Source organism: Montipora capricornis, chromosome 5 (genome assembly GCF_036669925.1).
Source record: "Montipora capricornis isolate CH-2021 chromosome 5, ASM3666992v2, whole genome shotgun sequence".
Taxonomy (NCBI): Eukaryota; Metazoa; Cnidaria; class Anthozoa; order Scleractinia; family Acroporidae; genus Montipora; species Montipora capricornis.
Window position 1 is genome coordinate 7,578,009 of NC_090887.1, and position 25,000 is coordinate 7,603,008.

Consider the following 25,000-nt stretch of genomic DNA (forward strand, 5'->3'; position numbering starts at 1 on the left):
AGACCTCAAAAATAGCATAAAAATAGTTCAAAAATAGTGTTCTGTTTTGTAAGGGTCGTCTGGCGTCAGACAAGAGTAAAATATTAAGTATGGCCGGTTTAGGCCGGTTTGGACGTCAAAGGGTTAGTGAGTGATTAACCCATTGACTCCTGGGGGTTCCCCATTGACGAGTAAAATTGTCTGGCATTAGACAGAGTAAAATACTAAGTATGGCCGGTTTAGGCCGGTTTAGGGGTGAATGGGTTAAATTAATTAATTTAATTAACCTGGGTTTCACAAAAAGAAAATCAGTCACAGAAAAACGTAGGACTGGCTTTGACTTGAGATTCAGGTGAATTTCAATGCGTGCTTTGATCTGTACTAAATTTGTAGTCAACAAAAATTTAAAGAGAAAATGCTTTGAAACTGGTACCGAGTAAAAGCAAAAGGTGTACGCACCCTCACTTACACCCACAAAAACACCCATCAAAGAAAACGCCTTTCGCAGCTGACAAAATATACATGTTTGCATTTAAAACCAAGTCTTTTTAGAGCTTTTCTTCTTTGCTGCTACCGCTGCTAATTGTTTGTGTTGAAATAAAAAGACAGACAGACAGCCTTTATTCTAACAAGATAGTAATCAAAGCTATAAAAAATTATATACAGTTTGTGGGGTCGAAACTGAACAGAGACAACGCCAACGTCATAACAAAAGTTTAGACACAAAGTTCGCCCACGCATTTCCTCTGATGTACCTTTGAACACCTTTTTGTTTCACAAGTAAGCTTAAAGCTTATTTTCCGCGTAGCTCACCCTGGCTGAGCATAACATGTGAACATATGAACTTTACTTTAACTCCAGTTACTTTTCTACCTCTAGTTTTGTGAAGTAAATTAACCCTACCTCCTCTAGAAATCTCCTTAGATCCTGTTGCTGCCAGCCAGAACTATGAAACAGCTTTTGGCTCGATGAAACAGCGCTTCTTCTTCCAAGGATATATGAACTGATAACACGTGATGATGTAGCTTTGATTGTAGGACGGCACTGAAACAGTCGACCAAAAGGTTGCCCCAAAACTTGTGTGCCCCTCATGATCTCTATCTGTCCTCTGTCTATTCAATTACCAGTTCCCATAATCATAATAATCTTCTCCACGATCTAACCTTAAAGAGTCTCGCATAAGGTAAAATATAATTGATTCAAGGAAGTTCGTAAAACCCAAGACGTGATCGTTATACGTGACATGTGGTCGAGTTGCATCATCCCAAAAGTGTCGATTTTTTCCATTCAAAATAATTTCAAAATTTTGAAAGAAGCTGCTGTAGGAGAGATAAAAGAGATTATGCCTGGAATTCCAAGCAGTTGCAAGCCAATATCAGTAAAACAAATCCCTGTTTGAGGCCTCTTCACACTCGATCTCTCTCTTTGAATGACTGACTGCCTTAAATTTTTCTTGAGAAATCCTGGAAACGAAATTTTTGTTATTCCCAGAGGAATTCAATTGTCTTTTCTTGAAACCGATTGGTTCTTATGCCTTAGCACGAGCCTTGCGCGTGAAAATATAAATATGGCGGAGGTTTTTCCCGCCTTCTTAGATGTAAACACGTTGTGAGATCAGGCGACTTTCATTGAATATTTTGTTTATATTTTAGTTGTTCTTTCGTTGTAGTGCTGACGTGTCTGTTGTTTCTGTTCATGTAAAAGGAAGTTCAAAGGAAATTGAAAAGCGCATTTTTCATTGAGATCAAGTGATCAAAGGAGAATGGCGCTAATTCTGCGAGCGTCGACTTTTCTCTCACGAAAAGGAAATTATACGCTTTGTAGTCTGAGGTTGTATTCTTCGGCAACAAGAGCACGGAAAGTAAGTGATTTTGAAAGAGATTTGGTGGAAGCTGTAATGAGTTATGTACAACGTTTAGGAGACTAAATTAAACATGCAAATCGAATTTACACGCCGTTGGCGCCATATGTTTTTTGCTAATTGATCTGAGGAGCGTCTCGTCCTAAGTGAAAAGAAATCTTCTGTTGAATCGGCTGTCCACTTTCTTTCCAAGCGGTGAGCAGGCACTATCAAAAATAATTTTCTTCTCAATTTAATTCATTGCGGTTTTATCCTTGAATATTAATTATAAGCGAACTTTGAAAATTGGTTGCTCATGGTTATTGTTGCACGAGGTTAAACTGAAGTACGAAAAAGAAAAGGTCTGCTCTTCTAGCGCTGGAGCACTAATTGGGGTCATTATAAATTGCAATCAACTTATGTACACAAATCAAATCAAATCAAATCTCATTTGTTGAGGAGAGAAACCGGAGAAAAACCTCTCGATGAAGAGTAGAGAACCAACTAATTAACTCAACCCACGTTAAGGACGCTGAGTCCGACAATCGAACCCGGGCCACTTTGGTCTAGGGCGTTTTCCATTTACCGAGAAATTCCGGAAATTCCGGTTGGGATGTAAATGGAACACACGTTTTGGTTTCGTTCCACTGGAAAATTTCCAGAATAAACGGAACTTGTCAAAAGGTAGTCCTGTTTTCCCATTGGAAACTTTCCAATGGAAATGTGTGTTCCATTTACAACTTTTGAAAGGTCTTACCACTTCCAGGCTATGCACGGCCACATTTTAAAATTTTGGCGTGTAAAATCGCAATCACTGGGCGGCGAACGGACCCGAGTTATATGGAACACGTTTTTCACCCGATGGAAATTTCCAAAGAAATTTCCGGAAATTTTTTGTAAATGGCACCTGCTACTACCACTACTACTACAACTACTACTACTACTACTACTACTACAACTACTACTGCTGCTGAGCACTGCTGCTACTACTACTACTACCAATTATAATAATGATAATAACAATAATAACAATTAAGCTTATTATGAAAGTTTGATCAACCCTTTAATCAATATGCAATGTACAAGGACACTAGTTATATTGATCTCAACAAAAATTTAATTAATGACATCTTAACACCTTAGAATAAAATGTCATTTTGTCATGGATTGGTCAATGTGCTTCTCTTTGTCCTAGAGTTTGTCAGCTTCGTTAGTGTTAGAAGATGGTACCAGACTAAAAGGATATTCCTTTGGCCATAACAAGTCAGCATCTGGAGAGGTGGTCTTTAACACTGGTTTAACTGGGTAAGTTCTGAAAATGCTAATGTACCTCAAACATAGTTTGATACTTCTCCATTTGACTTAATTTGCATACAGCTTAGAAAGCTATGATTCTAACTTTTTGACGCTCCTGTCTAGTGTCTTCATCAGGTGGCCTTTTACCTGACAACTATTTGCACCTTGTTAAAAGAAAAGGACGCTTATTACTATTAATTAGCCCATCCTTTCCTTTTTTCGCAAATTGGTCACATATAAAAGTGTTGATAAAGAGCACAAAGACCTGTAAAAAATAACTTATCTCTATTTAAACTTGTGGGAAAAACAAGAGACTGCTGCACAATTTGTTCACTCCATTGACTAATGCGCATCGTTTCACCTCATGGTTTACTGGTATCTCACAGGCTCAATTATTAACAAAAAGACTCTTGCGACATATAACATTGGGTCACCTTTAATGAAGACACTACCTGGTTGCAATGTGAACTGTAACTTTCATCACTAATTGTACGGATTTATTGTCAATGAAAAGAATTATTGTGTAGGGTAATTTTGTCAGTCGCAATATCAAAACAGGATAAACAGTGGGATTAACCCCCCCCCCCCCCCCTTAAACTTTTTTAAGGAAATAATAATTCTATGTTAAAGTGATTATGTCAATAATTTATTCAAATAACTTGAGCAGTTGCAAAGAAGTTGTAGTTTTTGAAACACAAAGAACAGTATGTATTTAACAATATTATTCCATGAGCGCACGTTGGATATTAGATGGTAAATAGCCAACAAGGTGCGTAGCAATGAGTTGGCTATAACCAGTCTCATATCCAACAAGCGTGAATGGAAATATTGTAATTGTTTTATTAAATTCCTTAAACTCCAAAAACTTGGAAGTACAAAATACGAGCAAAAAAAGAGAGAAAATCTGAGTGAAATTGAAAAAACTTGATGAAGATGCAATGTTGTGTAATACCTTGCGTTCAGACAGACGTAAGCAAATCATAAACACATTTCTTACCTTTTCGCGTATTTCTAAACGTTGGAAATGATCCAAAGTTTCTACAAAAAAAAGTTTTTTTTCAGTTTTGGCTTTATTCAGAGAGAAAATTTTCTTTCTGGCAAAAACATTTTTAGCTTAACAATGCTTAGCGCAATCATTTACCATATAAGTTCAAACTAAGGAACTGATAACCGAGATTGAGTGAACCAATCATAGCATGCGAAAAGCATTATCCGAGGTTGAGAATTTAGTAATAATAATATTTTGTTGTGTTTTTGTAAATGGTCGGAACCCAGGAGTGATATCATAATATTAATCCATTGACACCTCAAATGCCCTAGGATGCCCCCCCTTGATGAGTAAAATCATCTGGCGTTAGACAGAGTAAAATCTATTAAGACTCGAGAACACATGTTTTATGAGTCAAATGAGTCATGAGTCATGAGTCAATGGACTCACAGTCAATACAGCAATAATTTGTTGATTAAGCCTAAGCCCTCGTTTCAGTGATTAGGCCTAAGCACTCTGAAATTTTAGCTTTCATTTTATGGTTTAATTAACTGCTCTAACTCGTTGACTCATAAATACTTAACACTCTTAAGACTGACGCTCTCAGGGGTCAATGGGTTAAGTGAAGTACAATCATCCAGGTCAGGTTCTTGAAACAGTCCTTCTTGATCAGGACTACACTTACCCAGAGGTTCATATTTCACTTAATTTTTATTGTTCTTTTTTAGTTACCCTGAAGCCTTGACAGACCCCAGTTACAGAGGACAGATTCTTGCACTGACATATCCAATTGTTGGGAATTATGGAGTGCCAAGCACCACTGAGAGAGACCAGTATGGTTTGCTGAAGTATGTTGAATCTGAAAATATACAGGTAAACAAAAATTGACAGAGGTTGCACGCATGTTAATTCCTTCCTTTTTCTTAACTGTTCAAGTTCATTGTAAAGGATGTGGTTTGAATGTGTCGGCAATGGAGGAAGCCATTACTGCAAGACCAAACCAATCTTCTCTTTTCTTTGTATTTTCTGTTTACTGCTGGTTTAGGATCACGTAAAAACTGAAAAGATAATTTATTACAAATGTATAGAAAAATATAATCACTTACAATCCCCAGTCAATATACTATGTTCCATGTGGTGTATGCAACCCTATGAATAGTCCACAGTCACTTTACAACTACATGCTTACTTACCTGGCCTATGAATGAAAAGGGAGATTAGAGATGACCTTGTTTTGATAGAAACCTGATTACTTTTCTTATGTAAAATGATATTTTAGAATAAAATAGATGTTAATGCTGGTAAGCAAATACTGGGCAGCGCCTGGGAGGAGAGCGTGACTTCCCATCACGTGACTACCTTATTTGGCTATTTCATTCATCCCGCCATGCGAGCCTTCTCAGTTTGACATTTCCAAAGCTCAACTAGTTCTGTTTTTTCCGTTGAGCAATTTAATCCCTCCCTCCCGCCCTGTTTGCTTTCTGGTCCTCTTGTATTTTATTTTATTTCTTCCTTATGAGCTTCTGTAACCTATTCAATAGTTCTCCTTAATAAAATATGGGCGGGGAATTGCTGCCTGCGGCACCCCTTCAGCCCTGTGCTGAAGCCCCGTTAGGGAGGGGGCATATTGTTACTCTGCTGGACTGGGTTAACTTGGCCCCAGGACATTATGCCAGCAACTATGCCCGCCTTGCAATACAGGCATGAGGCACCCCCTCGGCTAGTTGCCGAGGCCCCTCATCCGGTGGTCCATACCGGCGGTGGGTATTATCCGAGCCTTGCCAGTACATTCCCTGCCCCTCGTTTACGCCCAAGTTGTGTGTATTGTCTTTTATTGCGCACCAAAGCATTAATGCTAACTAATTAGCATGAGAACAACATTATGAATAAATTATAAGAAAAGCAGGGAGGTCTGTATCATAACAAGGTCAACACCAGCCTCACTTTCATTTAAAGACCAAGTAACATAAGCACATAAATTGCAGACTAGTAGAAAGCGAATTCACTAATCGGAAATACTTAACCCTTTAAGCCCCAGGGGATCCCCATTGATGGGTAAAATCGTCTGGCATTAGACAGAGCCACTATTGGCACTATTGGGGTTTAAAGGGGACATGGTTTTTGAGTAGACCTACAATGTAGGTGTGGTTAAAAAACAACACCAATGAATGTAATCTAAAAGGCTATATCACACCTTCTCTTCTCTGATCTTTTCTAAGAAGTCAGTCCTTCCGTCTGATTTATAGTTTAGAAACACTTCTATCATTCAAAAGCCTAAAAAAACACCCTTTTTGTCACATTCGCCCAAACCCAGAAATTATGCAAACCTTATGAGTAATCATTAACAGTCGTTTACATTCATTCAGATTAATATTTCCTTTTTATACACGGTACTGGTAGGTCTCAGGATTGCTAGTTCAAGACTACTCTCATAATTACAGTCACTGGAATGCAGTGAAGTCACTTTCAGAATGGTTGCAAGAGGAAAAGGTGTGATTAGAATTCTTAATTATTACATGAACCCGACACTAATCTTCCTTGGCTCAAATTGACTTTAAGGAAATGATTGTCAAGTGTTTTTTACATGTAATGCTGTAAGTTGCTGCTCTTGCCCTCCTCCAAATGCTGTAAGTTATTAGTGTAACAATATAATAGGTAGAACTTTCAAAAGCTTTAACATTGCCAGTAGTAAAAAGGCATGGAATTTCAAAATAGCACACTTCAATCGGGGGAATCTGATCATTATTATTATTATCATTCTTATTATTGTTATCAAAATTAATAGTATATCTCACAGAACTATGATTTGTCAATTTGGCAGGATCGACATACAACAGTGCAGCCTACCAAAATATGAAAATCTGTTTTCTTGCTTCATTCACTGATGTAGAGATGTAATAAATTTAATAACGCTTTTACTGGCTGGTAAAACGCAGTTAATGGAACATGACACCCCTAGAGGGCAAGACTGCTTTCGTTCGTCACGCAATCCAGTAAGATAAATAATAGAACAATATTGAATGCTGAATTCATGAATGAATGTTCCCTTATTCTAGCAGTTAGTACAAATGCTATTCATGTCTGTATTTTAGCTTCTATCTTGCTGAGTAATCTAGTGATATATCTTAGCTTTTCCTAGATTGGTCCTTATATTTGTTAGCCCCATTCATGGCTGACAAGCCCGCCACGTGGCGTCTCTTTAGCTCGTAGTACAGCTGTACCTATTGGTTGAACTTTGAGACACTGTCTTGCTATATAAATCTCAATACACTGTAACAGGGCATAATCCTGGCAGCTTGCACGAGAGTACACAGTTTGTAACAATTTTGCTTTAAAATTTATGGCGCGCCCACGTTCCAAGTCTTCGAAGGCCACGCGAACAGCCGACTTCAAGAACCTCTCCAGTGAAGTTCTTCGCCTTCGCCTGCAGAGCCTTAATCTTCCTATCACTGGAAGCCGTGCCCACCTGGTTGAAAGGCTGAGGCTGGCCACGAAATCAGCGCCAGCAGCCACCCCTGGTCGCTCCAGAAGTCGCGCTCAGAATGGACGGGTGCACAAAGATAAATCTTTGGCTTCAAACGTACGCGTACGACCGCGTCCGCAGCCCAGTGTCCCTGCAGAACAGGCCGACGCAGAGACTCGCAGTTCCGACGACGACGAGCAGTCGGATATGGACTCAGCAGTGGAAGAACTGTTCGAGGACTTCGAGCCACAAGTCCCCAAGGATGCGGTGTTTTCGCCCGCCCAAATGTCGGCCATCCAAGAGACGGTGTCGGCCTCTGTTAACGAAGCCATACGGGTCTTTAACAACCATGAGGCCCAAGCCCATTTCCCGGATGACCTTCACACTCCTGGTCCTTGTCTGCCGAACACACCGACTCCTTTGGGCCTGCATCGTCCTTTAGAAAAAAGCCTCGAAGACAAAATACTCCGCGGTGAGTACATCGACTTTTGTTTATTACTGCCCAAATTCATGTATCGCTCCCAGGCCCCCGCTCTGCAGTTACGCTACGAGGACTCGTCACCGGGTTCCCAGGGGTCCCCGCTAACTCTGGTTAGGAGGAAAAAACCTGTGATTGACACTTTTCAAAAATGGCTAGACGCATTTACTGCCTACATGCTGGTGATCGTCGCTGTCCATCCCTCGCGTGCCTTAGAGTTACTAAAATACTATACTATCAGCAAAACGGTCACTAAGTTTAAGGGCCTAGCCTGGCTTACATACGACAAACAGTTTAGACGCCGCGCAGCCTACGACCTTTCAAAGCCCTGGGACAAAATTGATCTTGAACTTTGGACAGTCACCTTCTCTGGCGTAGCTAAGCCACATTGTTCTGTGTGCCCTAGCTCGTAACATCCGGCGGAAGATTGCCCCAACCAGTACCCAAGCAGAAAACCTCGCCGCAAAGCCCTTGTCTGCTTTGACTTCAACAAACCCTCCGGTTGTCAACGCCATTCTGGCTATTTCCTGCACCACTGGCGTTGCTGCGGCTCAAGCAACCACGCCCAGTTCAACTGCTCCGGTCCCAAACAGTCCGCAAGTAGCAACAGACCAGCCAACCCCAGCGATTGCAGCAAGAAATAAGGTGGAGTAACGCCAGCTGGACTGCAACCCAACTGTATCCACCCCGCTAGATGTAGATAAATTAGTGCTTGAATTAGTTAATCACCCTAATAGCTCTTTTGTTAACAATTTAATCAGTGCCCTCCGGTATGGTATTCGCATTGGTTACCTAGGCCCCCACCAACCCCAGGTGTCGCGTAACTTGATATCTGCCTCTCAACATCCTGAAGTCGTTTCTGGGTACATAAGGAAGTGCAGTTGAGAAGAATCGCGGGCCCCTTTTCCTCCCCGCCCCAACCTGACTTGCAGTGTCACCCTATAGGCGTGGTCCCTAAAAAGCACTCTGTCGAATGGCGTACTATTTATCATCTCTCTTACCCTGAAGGGGATAGTATAAACAACCACATACCAAAGGATCCTTATTCGTTGCAGTACGTTCGTGTCGATGACGCGATCGCTATTCTGCGGTCCCTGGGTCCTGGGAGTTTTATGGCCAAAACGGACTTGAAATCCGCCTTTCGTCTGATGCCAATCCATCCCGAAGACTGGAACCTTTTGGGTATATACTGGCAATCTCAGTACTACATAGACCTTTACCTCCCATTTGGGCTTCGCAGTGCTCCCTTCCTTTTAACCAAATTTCTGATGCCTTAGAATGGGTTCTTAAACACAACTATGGCCTCCGCCATGTTATACACATTTTGGACGATTTCTTTTTAGCAGAGAAAACTAAATTTGACTGCCTAGGTAGCTTTACTACCCTTCTTAAGGTTTTCATGTCCCTTCGGGTTCCCACCGTCGCCTCTAAGACCCTGGGGCCCTCACAAGTTCTAGAGTTTATGGGCGTTGTACTGGACAGTAACCGCATGGAAGCGCGATTGCCTGAAGATAAGCTTGCCAGGATTCAGCAATTATTGGACTCTTTTACCGACCGCCGTTCTGCCCGCCTTTTAGATCTCCAATCCCTTATCGGTACTCTGCAATTCGCTTGCAGAGTAGTAGTCCCGGGTAGAACTTTCCTCCAGCGCATTATAAACCTCACCCGAGGGGTAAAGAATCGTTTTCATCATATCCGTTTGAACAAGGAATTTTCCAGGGATATTCAAATGTGGAAGGTATTCATCGCTCAATGGAACGGGCGATCCTTCTTCCTTGATTCCCGGGTCACCTCTTCCCCCGACCTGCAGCTCTATACTGATGCCGCTAGTACAATTGGGTTTGGTGGTTTTTTCAATGGTAAATGGTTCCAGGGTAGGTGGCCCCCTAATTTACTCATTAACAAGACCAAAGGGATAAGTATTGAATGGCAAGAACTCTTCCCTATTGTTATCGCCTGTGCACTGTGGTACCCGCACTTTTCCGGCAAACGTCTTCAGTTCTGGTGTGATAACCAGAGCGTTGTCGCTATCATTAACTCGGGTCATTCAAAAGCCGCCAGGATCATGGACTTGGTGCGTTTCCTGGTACTTATTTTCATGAAGCATAATTTCCTGGTTAAGGCTCGTCACGTCCCCGGGGCGCATAACGAAATAGCTGAGGCCCTGTCCCGTTTTCAGGTTCAACGATTCAGGGAACTCGCTCCCGGTGCCGACCAGACCCCCTGCACCATCCCGCCTTCATTCGTGGAACACCAACCGCACGTATACCTCTGGGGAGAAGCGTTTTATTCAGTTTTGTCGCATGAACCGCCTAGCCACTCCCACAGGTGACATCCTCCCAGCATCAGAGGGAACTCTTATCTATTTTGCTTCCTTTTTGGCCCGTACAGTCCGCCATGGCACGATTAAGACTTATTTAGCTGCCGTTCGCAATCTCCACATTATGTCAGGCTACAAAGATCCCTTAAAGGGAAGACTCCTCCTAAAAAAGATATTAAGGGGAATTCTCCGCTATCAAGGGTCTCCTCGTATCCGCAGACAACCCGTCACCCCGAGCGTACTCTTAGCCATTCGCCCCATCTTACGTAGTTGGCTAGGACCAAGGGATTTCTCCATGATATGGGCTGCCTTTACCCTTGGCTTTTTCGCCTTCCTTAGGTGTAGCGAGTTTACCTATCCGGGGGTGCGCAGTTTTAGTTCTAAGTTTAATCTTACCAAGGACTGCGTTACATTTTGTCCCAGTCTGGTCTGCCCACAGAGCTTGCTAGTTACACTCAAGTCTTCTAAAACGGATAGTTTTAGGGCAGGGCAATCCCTCGTCATTGCCTGTTGCCCTTCTTTGTTGTGCCCTGTCTCCGCAATGCAGCAATACTTTCTCCTCGCCAACCCACGTTCGGGGCCATTGTTCTATTTCCAGTCGGGTCGTTATCTCACACGGTCCTCCGTCTCTCATTTACTTCGGGACTCTGCTAGAAGCGCGGGCCTCCCGCATGAGAGCCTTAAGGGTCACAGCTTTCGCATCTGCCGCCGCCGCTGCGGGCCTACCAGACTGGTTAATTAAGGTGTTAGGTCGCTGGTCATCAGATTGTTACCAGCTTTATATTCGCACTCTGGAATCGGTGTTACTTTCTGCTGCTCCAAAAATGGCCAGTGTATCGGGCGATTTTCTTTAGTTTGGCCTTGCTTTGGGGGGATGCATGCCTTGCATGCATCTGTGGCGGTTAAGTCTGCGTAGCGACTTCCCCCAAGCTTTGGCATTGCTTGTGTCTTGCCATCTTATATCCTTGCCTTTATCTTGTCCGATCCAGCCTCTGCTGTGCTGGGGAGATAACAAAGGCTCTGCCAATACTCTTGTTCTATTCCCACGTTAGTGGGGGAATAAGTGAGGCTTTTAGTTTGTGCACCTATTATTAAGTCGCGTAAAAACCTGCCACAGGGCTGTGTCCCCCTCAATTACGCCATATTGTTATTTGCTTATTTGTTGTCGTTACACTATCTAGTTGCGTTACACTCTACTCTTAGTTTAAATTATGGAATAGTGACATTAATTAATAACGCTTTTACCGGCTGGTAAAACGCAGTTAATGGAACATGACACCCCTAGAGGGCAAGACTGCTTTCGTTCGTCACGCAATCCAGTAAGATAAATAATAGAACAATATTGAATGCTGAATTCATGAATGAATATTCCCTTATTCTAGCAGTTAGTACAAATGCTATTCATGTCTGTATTTTAGCTTCTATCTTGCTGAGTAATCTAGTGATATATCTTAGCTTTTCCTAGATTGGTCCTTATATTTGTTAGCCCCATTCATGGCTGACAAGCTTAAGCTCGCCACGTGGCGTCTCTTTAGCTCGTAGTACAGCTGTACCTATTGGTTGAACTTTGAGACACTGTCTTGCTATATAAATCTCAATACACTGTAACAGGGCATAATCCTGGCAGCTTGCACGAGAGTACACAGTTTGTAACAATTTTGCTTTAAAATTTCCCACCCTCCCTCCCCGGGAGACGGGCTTTTGTTTGTTATTTGCCAATAAACTGGGGTCACTCCTTGTGGTTCGGTTAAGTCTGCGTAGCGACTTCCCCCAAGCTTTGGCATTGCTTGTGTCTTGCCATCTTATATCCTTGCCTTTATCTTGTCCGATCCAGCCTCTGCTGTGCTGGGGAGATAACAAAGGCTCTGCCAATACTCTTGTTCTATTCCCACGTTAGTGGGGGAATAAGTGAGGCTTTTAGTTTGTGCACCTATTATTAAGTCGCGTAAAAACCTGCCACAGGGCTGTGTCCCCCTCAATTACGCCATATTGTTATTTGCTTATTTGTTGTCGTTACACTATCTAGTTGCGTTACACTCTACTCTTAGTTTAAATTATGGAATACTGTAGTGACATTAATAATATACCTCGGTTTAGTATGGGTTACAAGCTTTTAGTTCAATAATATATTCATTTATGTATTGCCCTCATTGAGAACAAGAATGCAGGCCGTAACTGACAGAGTATAAAGGGATGCTAGATTCAACTGAAAAAACTATGACATCCATTATGTTTTCTTTTCTATTCCAAGTACTAAGAAAACTGAGCAGCTTCTTAAGAAATAGAAAGAGAAAAATTATGTTCCCTAACTTTTTCTAAGATAGTGGATAATATAATACCATAATGTGAAGATGTTATTGTTTATCAGATTCCTGCATTGTATGGTGTGGACACAAGAATGTTGACGAAAACCATCAGAGACAAGGTACTGATGTTCTTTTTTATTTTCATCCAATGTTACCTACATTTCATAGATCTCTGTACTCAGAGCATTTCTCATTGGAAATAACTGTTACCAGGAGATTTACCTATTATTGAAAGGAAGGCTTTTCGTGTATAATTTTTCCTGATACAACTTGATATTATTTTCATTGTGCAGGGAACTGTACTTGGAAAAATAGAGTTTGAAGATCAGCCTGTAGACTTCGTGGATCCTAACACTAGAAATTTGACTGCTGACGTTTCTGTCAAGGTAATGTAGTACAACTTTGACATGATACTGTAACATGATTTTAGGTACAATTAAGTAGCAGGCTGATTTGAGGTAGTACAAGATGCAAGTCATGTGAGCCATTCAAGTCAACGTGCGAGTCAACATGCAAGCCACGCAGTTATTGAAAGCTAATCATTTAAAAATGGGTGCTTAGACTTAAATACTGTTTGTCAGCGCTATTTGAAAAGGGTGCTAAGACTTAAATGCAAGACTCGCAAGGGTCACCGACTCGCAGTTTGTCAAGACCTGCAGATTCTTGGCAACCCAGTCAAGGGCCAATGTCCAAGGTTTAGAACACCCACTTCATTATCAAGGGGAAAAACCACGACTTAGAGGTTGCCCGTTTAGGTGGCTCAGGGTGTGGCTCTTGAATACTCTTGTCTGTCAGAGTTCTTTGGGGATGTATTTGCATTCCTTTGCTTGATGGCCTCTTTGTAATGTCATTTTGTACGGTCCCTTCCACTGTCCACTCTCCTAGTTGAGTTAATATGTATGTGGTCAGTGGTAAGAGTCATCTTGACATTAACTCGGGAATTGCTGCTTGCAAGGTTGCCATGGATACCTCCTGTCCAATTTATTACTACTTCCACCAAGAGCCTATCCGTTATTGTTGAAGATAAGTGTTATTATACCTCCTAAGTTTTGTTCACAAACCTTTACGAATCTTTCTCTCTCAATCTAGGAAACTCAAATTTTGGCAAAGGAAACCCATACACAGTGATTGCTGTTGACTGTGGAATAAAGCAGAATATGATCAGGCATTTAGTGATGGTAAGTTTTATATTATTCTAAACTTCCTCATTAAAATTTGAGGCCTGGTAATTAATAGAAGGTAAGGCATGATGTGACTGTAAGATCAGTATAGACTTGAGGTTGTGTTACATGACTTCATTATAAACTACATACTTGGACTATTTAAACACACTTTAACTTTTTTGTTGTTTTTGAAGTTGCTCAACTTTTATAGCTAATAGGAAACATTAGTCAGACTGAAACAAGTGTTTTTTTTATAATATTATTGTTGGCATAATACAACTTTCAGCCTTAAGTTTACCTTTTGTGGTAAACAGCATGCTAAATCTCTATTTTTAAAATCTTTGTGTAGCGTGGTGCTGAAGTCCACCTGGTTCCATGGAATTATGATTACTCACACGACATCTTTGATGGACTGTTTATTTCCAATGGACCTGGAGATCCTGCCTTGGCTTGGGATACCATTCTGAATCTGCGCAAGGTCTTAAAAGTTATTTTAACAATAATATTTAAGTTTGGCGCAGAAAGAGTGTCCGAGGAGACATGATCAGATGGGGTTGTTGGTGCACTGAGAGCTTTGTCGGAATTATCAAGGCTGTTGCCTAACAGGAGCCCGGTAGCCTGGGGCTCCCAAAGAATAGCTCTGGGCACCTTAATTTTTTACAGCAACACCTCTCACTTCATATGTTGGGCTCATAAGTTCTCAGCGTTTATCTCTGAGGATCCCTTTAAAATTTTCTTAGGCAGCAGTCTTGATTATGGTGTGAAGTGTACTGATGAGTGGTTCAAGGTGGCTAAAAACAGTTTCAGCACTACAAAGACACTCTTGTTAGAACAGATGACATTACAACACTGTATCAATAAAACAGCATTGTTATGGTACCATATGGTACCATATGAAACACTGATTATTTCGAAACAAGATGTGGTCATTAAATCCCAGCAAAAACACCCTATTTTGAGGTGAACCGTTGTTGTTGACGGATTAGTCGTTATGTCTGGCGGGCATTGCACTCTCCCCAACGGGGGCCCGGCCATTCGCCTCAAATAAAAAAAAAACTTTGGATTTATTTGCTCATATCTGAAAAAGGGACTTGGTTGCCCTCTTTTTTGTTGCGATCAGTGTTCTGTACTGCAGAGCCACCTTAAAAAAAAATCACAGAATTAAGGTGGCTCTGAATCCGCTGCACAGTATTTTTTAAAACTTTGCAGAAAGTTTCATTTTGCCCTTTTGATTACTTTTCAGAAATACTGGTAAGAAATGGGGGTCACCTAGTTAGTTTTAGATATAAGCAACTAAAGACAAAATAAAGGGTGTTTTTACAAGGCTTGCCTGTTGCCACAGTGACATATTACGTCACAATAATGACTGTGTCTTTTTCACCAGTAATCCGTGTTTCAATTGGTACCACAATATTGCTAATGCATGATACAGGGTTGTAGTGCCGATCCGTCTAATAAGAGCGTTACTTGGAGACGTTGAAACTGTTTTGAGCCACCTTAATTAAGGAGCTTCCAGATGAGGTGAGGGTGTCAAAGGATGAGAATGTGGACATCTGGTAGGGAGTGCAATCTGATAGGAGTGTGAGAAAATACAGAAGCTGGAGCATGACCTTCCAGACGGTACTGTGGTGGATTGAGTTGCTCAGGCGTGAACGTTTGTTGATTTCTCGGTGTCTTGGGTTAGGAATGTGGTTTCGTCTGGCAAAGAAAATCAGGAAGATACATCAGGTGTCAACAAAGATTGTGCAGTTAGTGGTTGGTTGCTTGGGTGTGATGTTTGGTCGGTTTTGAGGGGTTTTGAAAGATCGTGGGATTCCGGATGTGTCAGGAGGAATGCAGTCCTCAGCAGTGATTTGGACCACCTAATGCTCTATAAGACACTTTCTCTTGAGTGACCCGAAAACACTGACCACCCGCTCTGCGGACCACCCCAAAACAACACAGAAATAAAAAGAAATAAAGTAAAAGAAATAACCACTAAAGATTTGACTTACTGGTTTTCAGGGATAGACCACTCGTGTCTGGGAAATCTGTCTCGGATTCGGGCACAAGGTATATAAATCCTTCGCTGTGGACTGGAGTTCTTCGGAAAAAAAACTTAGTTCAATTTCCAACATTTTGTTTGGAGGAGAGAGATCGTGAAGCATAGAGCAAGTTTATAAGATCCGGACAAAATGGCAGAGGGAAAGAAAGAAAATACAAATGAACACAAATAGAACTTAGTTATTGTTGGTCTTCTTAAAAGCACTCGGGTCCACAGCAAAAGAAGTGGCAATCTATGTGATTAATGTACCTTTTGCCCGAGCCTGAGCCTTAGTCTGTTAAATTTGCAGAGAGTAACAGGTGAGATTTCCCCGACACGAGCAGTCTATGCAGACAACTAGTAAGTCAAATATTTAGTTGTTATTTATTTTATTTTATTTATTTTTATTTCTATGTTGTTTTGAAGTGGTCCGAAGAGGAGGTCCATAGGGGTAGTCCGTGGACACGGTCCCTAGGGGGGTTCACAGACAGGGGGTCAGTGTTTTTGGATCACCCCTTAGTCTCTAAGCCCCATGTACGGTACAGTGGCTTGGCAGCGTTTATTACACCTGCGGGGTTTGGACACTATCTCCTCACAAGTTGTTCTGACCACAGAAAGTCAAGAATATATTATTTTGTTGGATAATAATGTACATTGCATATGGGTGCATGAACTGTTTCAGTTTAGTATGGCACATAATGAAGTTTATGTGGAAAGCTAACCTGGCAGGCTAATTTTCTGCTTCTTCCTATGAGCCAGTATTTTTAACCAACTGATGCATCTTATTTTTGCAGGTGTTGGAAAGTACTCGCAGTCAACCAGTCTTTGGTATCTGTATGGGAAATCAGTTGATGGGTTTGGCAGCTGGTGCAAAGACTTACAAACTGCCCCTTGGAAACAGGTGACTGGTAATTTTCTGTGTTCACCACTTTTCTTGTGTCGCTTTGATATATGTGAAATATAATAAGTTCAAAATACATGCTGCTTCAATATCAAAGCAAGAACTTTACTTTCTTTAATAATTATTGTTATGAAACAAGAGTTGTCAAAAGTACAAGGATTACGTTAAATTTGCAATCATTGTACTTGTACATGTTCATTGCCATGACTTTAACATCTTCAGTTCCCACGGCCTGCTCCCGTCTGACCTTTTAGCTCACTCGGTAGAGCAGCAGTGATCTAACTCAAAGGGCATGGGTTAATTCAATTCCCACCCTGGTCAGAGTTTTTCTCTGTCCTTGTGTGGGCCCATTTCCATTAGTAGGGCTAACACTCACATGGTCCATATGGGGTAGAAACCTAGCACTTCACAACACTCTAATCAGTTAAGTTGTCAAAAATAGTTGGCTGCTGGCCAAAATCATCACTTATGTTGTTGTCTTTGCATGCACTCCACTGCACTTTTGGTTTATGGATATTAGATATTCCTTTACCTTATTTTGACCTATATGACTTATTGTTAGAACACTGAAAATGTTTGACTTACCTGGTAACTCTGGAAAGGGAAAGGATTCTAATTTTCTTACTCCCATTTTCAGAGGACATAATCAGCCCGTCATTAACCAACTCAATGGACAAGCTTTTATTACTTCTCAAAACCATGGATTTGCCATTGATGAAGCAACACTCCCTCCCAAATGGAAATCTTTGTTTGTAAATGCTAACGACAAGACAAACGAGGTAACAAAAAATGTACACCTTTGTCTTTTTTACAGGAAAAAATTCCTGAAATCTAATGAATTAATGAATACCTTTATTTGAGTGTCAAAGTAAAATATTAATTATAGCAGTAAAGGAACCACTAAATGGGGACACTATTTAAAGTAAACAATTATTATAACAATTAGAATTGATAAAACTATTAACATGTGTATAGTTTTTTTTTTTTTTTTCAATACACACAATTTATTAACAAATGTTACTATACTAACAATACAAACAGTACGACGACAACATTAATTACCAAACAGTATTAATTTACACCATACAAAGCATTGCGAAGTAGAAAGAAAAAATAAAATACAAAACAAAAGTTGCAAGTACTTACAATCGCTATAATATTGCACAGTATACAATACAAACAAAAACTGCAAAGGTTACTGAATACAACCAAAATTAAAATGCGGTACATTGACGGAAAACACTCTTATGTACAATCATAACATGTGTATAGTTAATAAAATTAAATACATGTAGAAACCAGAATTTTTGCAGGCAGTTTTGTTTCTGGAAGCAAAATCAATACTTCTTGTTTCAATATACAGATGGTTGATGGAAGTGTCAACACCTCTCCCCATTAATGTTAACTTGCAGGGTATCATGCATACAGAAAAACCTATATTCTCTGCACAGTTTCATCCAGAGGCCTTTGGTGGACCTACAGATACTGAGGTTTGAAATCTTCATGATACCGGTGTGCTTCTTGTACAGTGTACTTTGCACATTGTTACCTGTGAGCAGGCTGGCTGGTTTTGGGTATCTGGCGAGTATTTTGGCAGGGGAGCCATGAGCGCGCAAGAAGAATGGGCCTTTTGTTCTATTACGTTGGCAGCTAGCAACCAAATACTCTTTTGATACCCTAAACACAAGTGAGCCTGCCCACAGGCAATGCAGGTTGTCATCCAGGAATTTTGTTGTATTTGGTTTACAAGTCTACAACTGGTCCCCTTTTTCAGTTTCGTTAGAAAAATTATCTTTTTTGGTCTTGCCATCATAGCTGCATCCAACCCATGGACCTGAATTCCAACATGGTGCTGATATTTTAATGCTATTTTTCATTTACAGTTTATGTTTGACACTTTCATGAACCTTGTTAAGGGCGGAAAAGCGTCACTATCCCGTGCAATGTCGCAGCCCAGAAAAGTACCACCACCCCCTAAGGTAAAGTTCTGTAATGTCAGGTACTATATAAGCAATAAAAAATTTATTATTTAATTGATGTTTGACCTATCTTTATCATTTGGCAGGTGTCCAAAGTTCTTGTCTTGGGGTCTGGAGGATTATCAATAGGCCAGGCAGGCGAGTTTGACTACTCAGGATCGCAAGCAATTAAAGCTCTAAAGGTATATAGGTGCCGTGCCTATTGAGGATTGTGTGTATCACGTGAATACACCACCGAAAGTCTTTTCGTCCACCCAGCTCCTTACTTGCTAAAAACCTAAATTCAGTCCTGCATTCATATTGGTTTTTTTTGTCATCAACTGATGTTTCTGAGTGGCTGTTAATGTGAAATTTTATGTTGTTGTTTATTGCAATCCACTGTAATAAGGAACCTACAAGAAGGAACTCAAACTTAAACCCAATGACACCTCATTAAGGCTCAAGGAGTTCCCCAGTTGGCCAGTTCCCAGGGGTCAATTGGTTAACTGAATATGGTTAAGAACCCCAATGGATGGGAAGGAGACAATCCATCAGTTGGCTTTTTACAATGTGTCACAGTGAATTCCCTCAGTGTTCAAAGTATAGGTGCTGGATTTTCAGATGGGCATGCAAATTTATCACCCAAATATTCAAACCATATATTGCCTCTTATGCTGGGTTAACTTTCTGAAACCTCCAGGAGCTTTCACAATTGGGTGGCAGCTCACGTAGACCACGTAGACCTTGCCTGCCAAATGCTGGGAGACAATGCATCAGGCCCCCACATACTGGATTTTCAGTTTGGCGTGCATATTTTGACCTTTATTCCATCCTAAGAGTGAGACTTACAGATTTTGCTCTTTATAGAGTTAACCCTTTCACTCCTGTGGGGTTCCCCATTGACGTGAAAAATCGTCTGGCGTTAGACAGAGTAAAATCTATGTGTCGCTCTTGGGAGTGAAAGGGTTAATGGGGACATAGTTTTTGAGTGAAACTAGCTGTTGTTAACCCTTTCACTCCTGTGGGGTTCCCCATTGACGAGTAAAATCGTCTGGCATTAGACAGAGTAAAATCTATAGGTGGCACTCTTGGGAGTGAAAGGTTTAAGAGCTGGCATGAAAAGGTTAACCCATTGATCCCTGAGGGTGACACTTAAATTGATTAAACTCTGTCTAATGCCAGACGATTTGTCAATGGGTAGGTGTCCTAGGACGTTTGAGGTGTAAATGGATTAACTGCAAACAGGAAATGAAATATCAACTTTTTGATAGATTTTTTGCAGTTGTCTTTTTTGTAATTGTGCATGTGTAAGTTGACGAGCATTTGCTCTGGGGAAATTACTGATCGAGTTGACGTGAGTTGGTGTTTACCAATTTTTCAGAGAAATAACTTAAGTAAACTAAAGTGTACATTTTCCTTTATAGGAAGAGAACATAAAAACTATTTTAATGAATCCCAACATTGCTTCTGTTCAAACGAATGAAGAAGGCGAAAAACAGGTAAATGCAGTCAGATGCAGTTTTCTCCTAAAGCAACGTTTGTTGTATTTTGGAAACAAACAACTAGTACCCTAAATTTAAGTGACCATGGTCTCTGATCTAATATTTTTAGATAACTATTCCCCGTTAAATTTATGTAACTGTGATGTCATCACAAACACATTGATTGGTTTTGCTGACAATACTTGGCAAGAGAAGCTGTTATCAATATTCTACACCTGTAGATGGTCTGAGAAAATTATATTCCCAAAGAAAGAGATGAGTTGTGAGCTCCAAGTCATTGGATCATTAGTTCTCAATTCATACTATACTAATCCAATCTGTATTAATCTGTCAGGCAGATGTAGTATACTTTGTGCCCATCACCCCAGAGTTTGTTGAAGATGTCATTAGGCGTGAAAGGCCAGATGGAATCTTGCTATCCATGGGTGGACAGACTGCATTAAATTGTGGTGAGCATTACAGAACTTAAATCTCCTAAAATAGATCTACCAGAAGCCACGAACTCATAACCATAGAGGAGAATTTACCTTGAAGATTCAACCAAGAGGAAAGTCCAAAGCTGTAATAATGAGAGAGAAATAATTTCTTTAACCCAAAAGGTATCTTTGTCCTCTCTATTATTTTTAGCTCTTCCACCTTGAGGCAGCCTCCATTGACAAGTAAAATTTAATGTCTGGTGTTATACTGAGTATAATCTATAAGTATCAAGTGCTCTTGGGACTAAAATGGTTAAAGGGGACGTAGATGTTGTTAATTAACCCATTCATCACTGAATTGACCACCATTGAGTAGTAAAATTATTGTATTGCTTTAGACGAAGTAAAATCTATAAGTATCAATCTTAGAAGGGAGAGGGTCAAAGGGGACATAGTTGTTGAGTGGACCTAGATGTTGTTAACCCATTCATCTCTGAAACAGCCCCTATTGGAGATATGTCCAGGTTTGCCCCTAATTAGCTGCGCACCGATTTCAATAACCGTCACGAAGTGTCCCCTTGCTCTTCTTGCCAACTTCAACATCACTCATGTCTCGGAGTACAGACAATTTATGTCACAAAATGTCCCCTAAATGCTGCTCTTTAAGTGAAGATTAACTGCTGCATTTACCCAAAGCTAAAAATAATGCTAACCTTTACCCTTACCTTGTTGTTGAAAATAGGTAGCAAATGCTTAGACTTAAAGGGACACTTTGTGTTGAATGTCAAAATTGGGCGTGCATCTAATTACGGTCAAACCTGGACATAAGTGCCTTATTGACGAGTAAAATCATCCAGTGTTAGACAGATTAAAATCTGTAAGTACAGTTGAACCTCGATTATCCGGACTCGTTGGGACTACACGAAATAGTCCGGAAAATCGAGGGTCCGAATAATCGAGAATATGAATATTAATGAGAAACAAAAACTGATTACGTTAAGAAAGCGACATTTAATCATGAAACAAATTATTTGCAAATCGTTTGGAAAACAATATGGTCTACATCTTCACTGTCCGTTGTGAATACCTTTATGATCGTTATGATCTTTTTCCTTGCTCTTGCGGATATCAGATATCTGCCGTTTACTAACGCCATATTCAGCTGACAAATTGGTTCCTTTTTCTTCTCTCTAATCGCAAAATTATAGCCTGTTTATCTTTTATTGAAAGAATGGATCGCTTACGCTTCAAGGACATGATGATCGTGAATAAACATTCGTGATGTAGTGCAGCTTGTTCGCCAAACGAGCCAATAGAGAGTGAAATTTCACTTAGCGACAAAGCAACTCTGTGCCAGTCAGAACTCATTCGAAAGTTCTGCATTAGTTAGGACGTGTGCGAGCGCTGCTTTGAAAGAGAAACGAGCTTGCCTTTACTTTACTTTTCAACGCGGTAGTTTTAAAAAGAATATGGCTAGGGATCTTGATGATGGCTAATAAATATTCATGACAAAATTGGGACCAGAGAAAAAGTCCAGATAATCGAGGTTCGACTGTATCACTTGTTCTGTTTTCACTAAAAGAGGCTCTCACAAAGTCTAATACTCAGAAAAAAGTTTCATCAGTAAAGTCGAAATTATCAGAAAGTTGCAGTTGCAGGGTTGTGTGTACTCTCTCAAGCACATTGGATTGTAGCAAACACTGATAGAGGACTTCATGACACTGAATAACATTACATCACTCTTGGGAGGGACTGGATATACTGGAATATGGATATGATTCACTTCTCTTTTTCTCTAAAACAATAATTCTTATAGGAGTTCAGTTGCATGACAGAGGTGTATTGCAGAGATATGGTGTGGAGGTAATGTTGTTATTCTCATAAATGACTTTTTACTGGTGATGACCCCATTGAGAATTCAAAGGACTTTTTTTTGGTTAATGAATCGTTAAAATAATCCTGTAAAAAACTTAATAATAATTGGAGATGGTTTCACTAGCAGGTGGTTAAAAATGTGTTAACAGTGATTTTGTGCACTTTAAGACCTTTTTCATTGAAGCAAGATGTTTGATATTGGATTTCAAGTATTCTTATTTCTAATTAAATATCAGGTATCAGCCCATGGACTGTATGATGATGCCAGGTGTTCTCAAGTTGAAAATTTCTAGGAGAAAAGCAAAATTCTGAATCAACTCAAACTTTCAGAAATTATCAAAATTAAATAACCTGAAAAAGTTGACTAAGCTGAGGAGTTTCAAAATGTGTTCGTTGAACTATAATAATTTTGTCTATTTCTTGGGCATGTGGTGGCTAGACATGTATAATGGTGAAAAGCCGAAGCTTAGAGATGGCCATAACCACTCACATTTAAAAGAAGCAAGCAAGAATGAAATATTATTATAATAATTATTTCTCTCTTCCTGCTCTGGAATCATAATTAAAATTATAAGAAATTATAATTATTTATTGTTTTAATTATATTTTTCTAATTATAGCTGTTTTATTAAATTATTATTAATTTAGTACTATTTTAATTCCCAAAATTTCTATTTATTTGCCAGGTTATTGGAACACCTATCAAGTCTATCAAGGCCTCGGAAGACAGACAGACATTTGCTGACAAACTGAAAGAAATTGGAGAGAAGATTGCACCAAGTGTCGCTGTGGAAACGGTAAATGCAACTCTCTTGCATATTGTGTGCTGTGCAAAGGGTAGATTAATGTAGCGTTTTGTGTGCTACAAACAGTCACAACAACAACAAGACAATGATGGTGATGGTGATGAACAATTATTAAGAGAGTTGGGAATTAAAATAGTACAAAACATAGCAATAGTGCTATATTACCTAAGGTAGCTTGGTTATCCTGTTGTAGGTAGAAGCAGCCATGAAAGCCGCAGACAGTATTGGGTACCCTGTGATGGTCCGTGCTGCTTATGCACTTGGGGGACTGGGATCAGGCTTGTGTGAAGATGAGAAAAAGTTAAGAGAAGTTTCCACCCAGGTATGTACTTAATAAATGTTGATTAAAATAACGGTTCAAGGGAGATCTTTTTCTAGAGACACTTATAGCACATTTTTAGTATTTTCCAAAGAAAGTGGTTATGCACCCGTTATGCACTGCCCGGGTGTATTATGAAAAGCTACGGGAAAAATGTTATGTTCGGCTTCTTCGACACAAGGAGGCAATGTGACCTACTGGTTATGGCGCTTGCCTTGGAATCCGGGGATCTTGGGTTCAAGACCCGTTCTGGCCAGTCTGTGAATTCCCTAGTTCAACTTCCCAGCTGCACTTGTAAATAGTCAACTAGCTTGCTTCCGGCCAGTTGGGATTCTTAACAGTTGTTGTTCTGTTGTGTTTTACTGGCCGTGAAAAGCCCCTCTGGGGAGTGGTCAATTAAGTATGGTTGTATAGGTATGTAAACATCGAATTCGCGGCCTAACCATAGTCGTTACCAAAAGAGGAGGCTAGCAGACTTTCTCCAGTGCAAAATATGAAGATATGTAGCTTTCGAATATTGAAGGAATTTGATTTCTTCATGACGCAAACGTTTTCAGTAAAAGCTAAACTCCTTTGTCAACTTGGTGCTTGGTGTTTCCAAACGAATTTTTAAACGAAGTTTTTTTGTTATTCGTTTGAGAGCGGTTTTCAAGTGAGTGTTGTAAAACAAATAATAAAGTAATTACTTCGACTAATCACAGTAACCGCAAAAAGCGCAATGAAACAATCCATATTCGTAGCAATTCAACGTAACTTGCTCAAAGCGCGGGAAAAACCGCACGTGCAAGTAGCGATTGGTTTTGGCACGAGGGTTTTTTAACCAATCACTAAGCGTAGTTTTTTTTTTTGGTATTGTGCAGGCATTGGCATTGTCAAATCAGATTTTGATAGAGAAGTCGCTCTTAGGGTGGAAAGAGATTGAATATGAAGTCGTCCGAGATGCGGCAGACAACTGTATCACAGTTTGCAATATGGAGAATTTTGATCCCCTTGGAGTTCATACAGGTAACAGTCTTGAAAGAAATAGATCGGTGGAAATTCGTTTGGTTTTTGTATGGGTATTTGCAATGATAGGAGACCAATCCTTCAGCAATTTAACTCTTCCTCGTTTGATTGTAGGTGATTCCATTGTCGTAGCACCAAGTCAAACTCTTTCTAACCAGGAATATCACATGCTGCGAGAAACTGCACTCAAGGTGAGATCTCGTGCAGGGGTAATCAACATTGTCTGCAAGTGGCCTTTTACTACGTAAAAGGTCATTGTCTTCTTTAGCAAAATTCTCTATGTACAGTGAGCTTCATCAACAGTGACGGCATTGAAGACATTTCGTTATCAATAATTACTCGCGATTACTCGGGAAAATCCG

The 25,000-nt window shown here is 40.3% G+C and overlaps 3 protein-coding genes and 1 pseudogene across 3 annotated transcripts in view; 3 read left to right on the top strand and 1 right to left on the bottom strand.

The window, feature by feature from the left end:
• The window catches only part of LOC138049322 (N-acetylglutamate synthase, mitochondrial-like), a 22,761-nt gene extending 21,340 nt beyond the window's left edge, over positions 1 to 1,421 (bottom strand). Inside the window, exon 1 of the mRNA XM_068895551.1 lies at positions 883 to 1,421. Coding sequence (XP_068751652.1) covers positions 883 to 1,071 — 189 coding nt within the window. The 5' untranslated portion in view covers positions 1,072 to 1,421. The remainder of the gene's footprint in view (positions 1 to 882) is intronic.
• A 117-nt stretch (positions 1,422 to 1,538) lies between these two features.
• The window catches only part of LOC138049324 (carbamoyl-phosphate synthase [ammonia], mitochondrial-like), a 50,650-nt gene continuing 27,188 nt past the window's right edge, over positions 1,539 to 25,000 (top strand). The window contains exons 1-20 of the mRNA XM_068895552.1: positions 1,539 to 1,840; positions 3,015 to 3,124; positions 4,832 to 4,976; positions 6,504 to 6,593; positions 12,733 to 12,789; positions 12,964 to 13,061; positions 13,764 to 13,848; positions 14,183 to 14,311; positions 16,651 to 16,757; positions 17,395 to 17,536; positions 18,170 to 18,247; positions 18,641 to 18,736; positions 18,823 to 18,918; positions 20,140 to 20,214; positions 20,552 to 20,666; positions 22,450 to 22,496; positions 23,195 to 23,305; positions 23,508 to 23,636; positions 24,494 to 24,638; positions 24,753 to 24,829. Coding sequence (XP_068751653.1) covers positions 1,742 to 1,840; positions 3,015 to 3,124; positions 4,832 to 4,976; positions 6,504 to 6,593; positions 12,733 to 12,789; positions 12,964 to 13,061; positions 13,764 to 13,848; positions 14,183 to 14,311; positions 16,651 to 16,757; positions 17,395 to 17,536; positions 18,170 to 18,247; positions 18,641 to 18,736; positions 18,823 to 18,918; positions 20,140 to 20,214; positions 20,552 to 20,666; positions 22,450 to 22,496; positions 23,195 to 23,305; positions 23,508 to 23,636; positions 24,494 to 24,638; positions 24,753 to 24,829 — 2,031 coding nt within the window. The 5' untranslated portion in view covers positions 1,539 to 1,741. The remainder of the gene's footprint in view (positions 1,841 to 3,014; positions 3,125 to 4,831; positions 4,977 to 6,503; positions 6,594 to 12,732; positions 12,790 to 12,963; positions 13,062 to 13,763; positions 13,849 to 14,182; positions 14,312 to 16,650; positions 16,758 to 17,394; positions 17,537 to 18,169; positions 18,248 to 18,640; positions 18,737 to 18,822; positions 18,919 to 20,139; positions 20,215 to 20,551; positions 20,667 to 22,449; positions 22,497 to 23,194; positions 23,306 to 23,507; positions 23,637 to 24,493; positions 24,639 to 24,752; positions 24,830 to 25,000) is intronic.
• LOC138050081 (uncharacterized) lies at positions 9,356 to 10,192 on the top strand. Its single transcript, XM_068896563.1, has 2 exons — positions 9,356 to 10,086; positions 10,167 to 10,192. The coding sequence occupies exons 1-2, from the start codon at positions 9,444 to 9,446 to the stop codon at positions 10,190 to 10,192; spliced, it is 669 nt and encodes a 222-aa protein (XP_068752664.1). The 5' UTR covers positions 9,356 to 9,443.
• On the top strand, positions 10,348 to 11,493 carry LOC138049323 (uncharacterized; annotated as a pseudogene).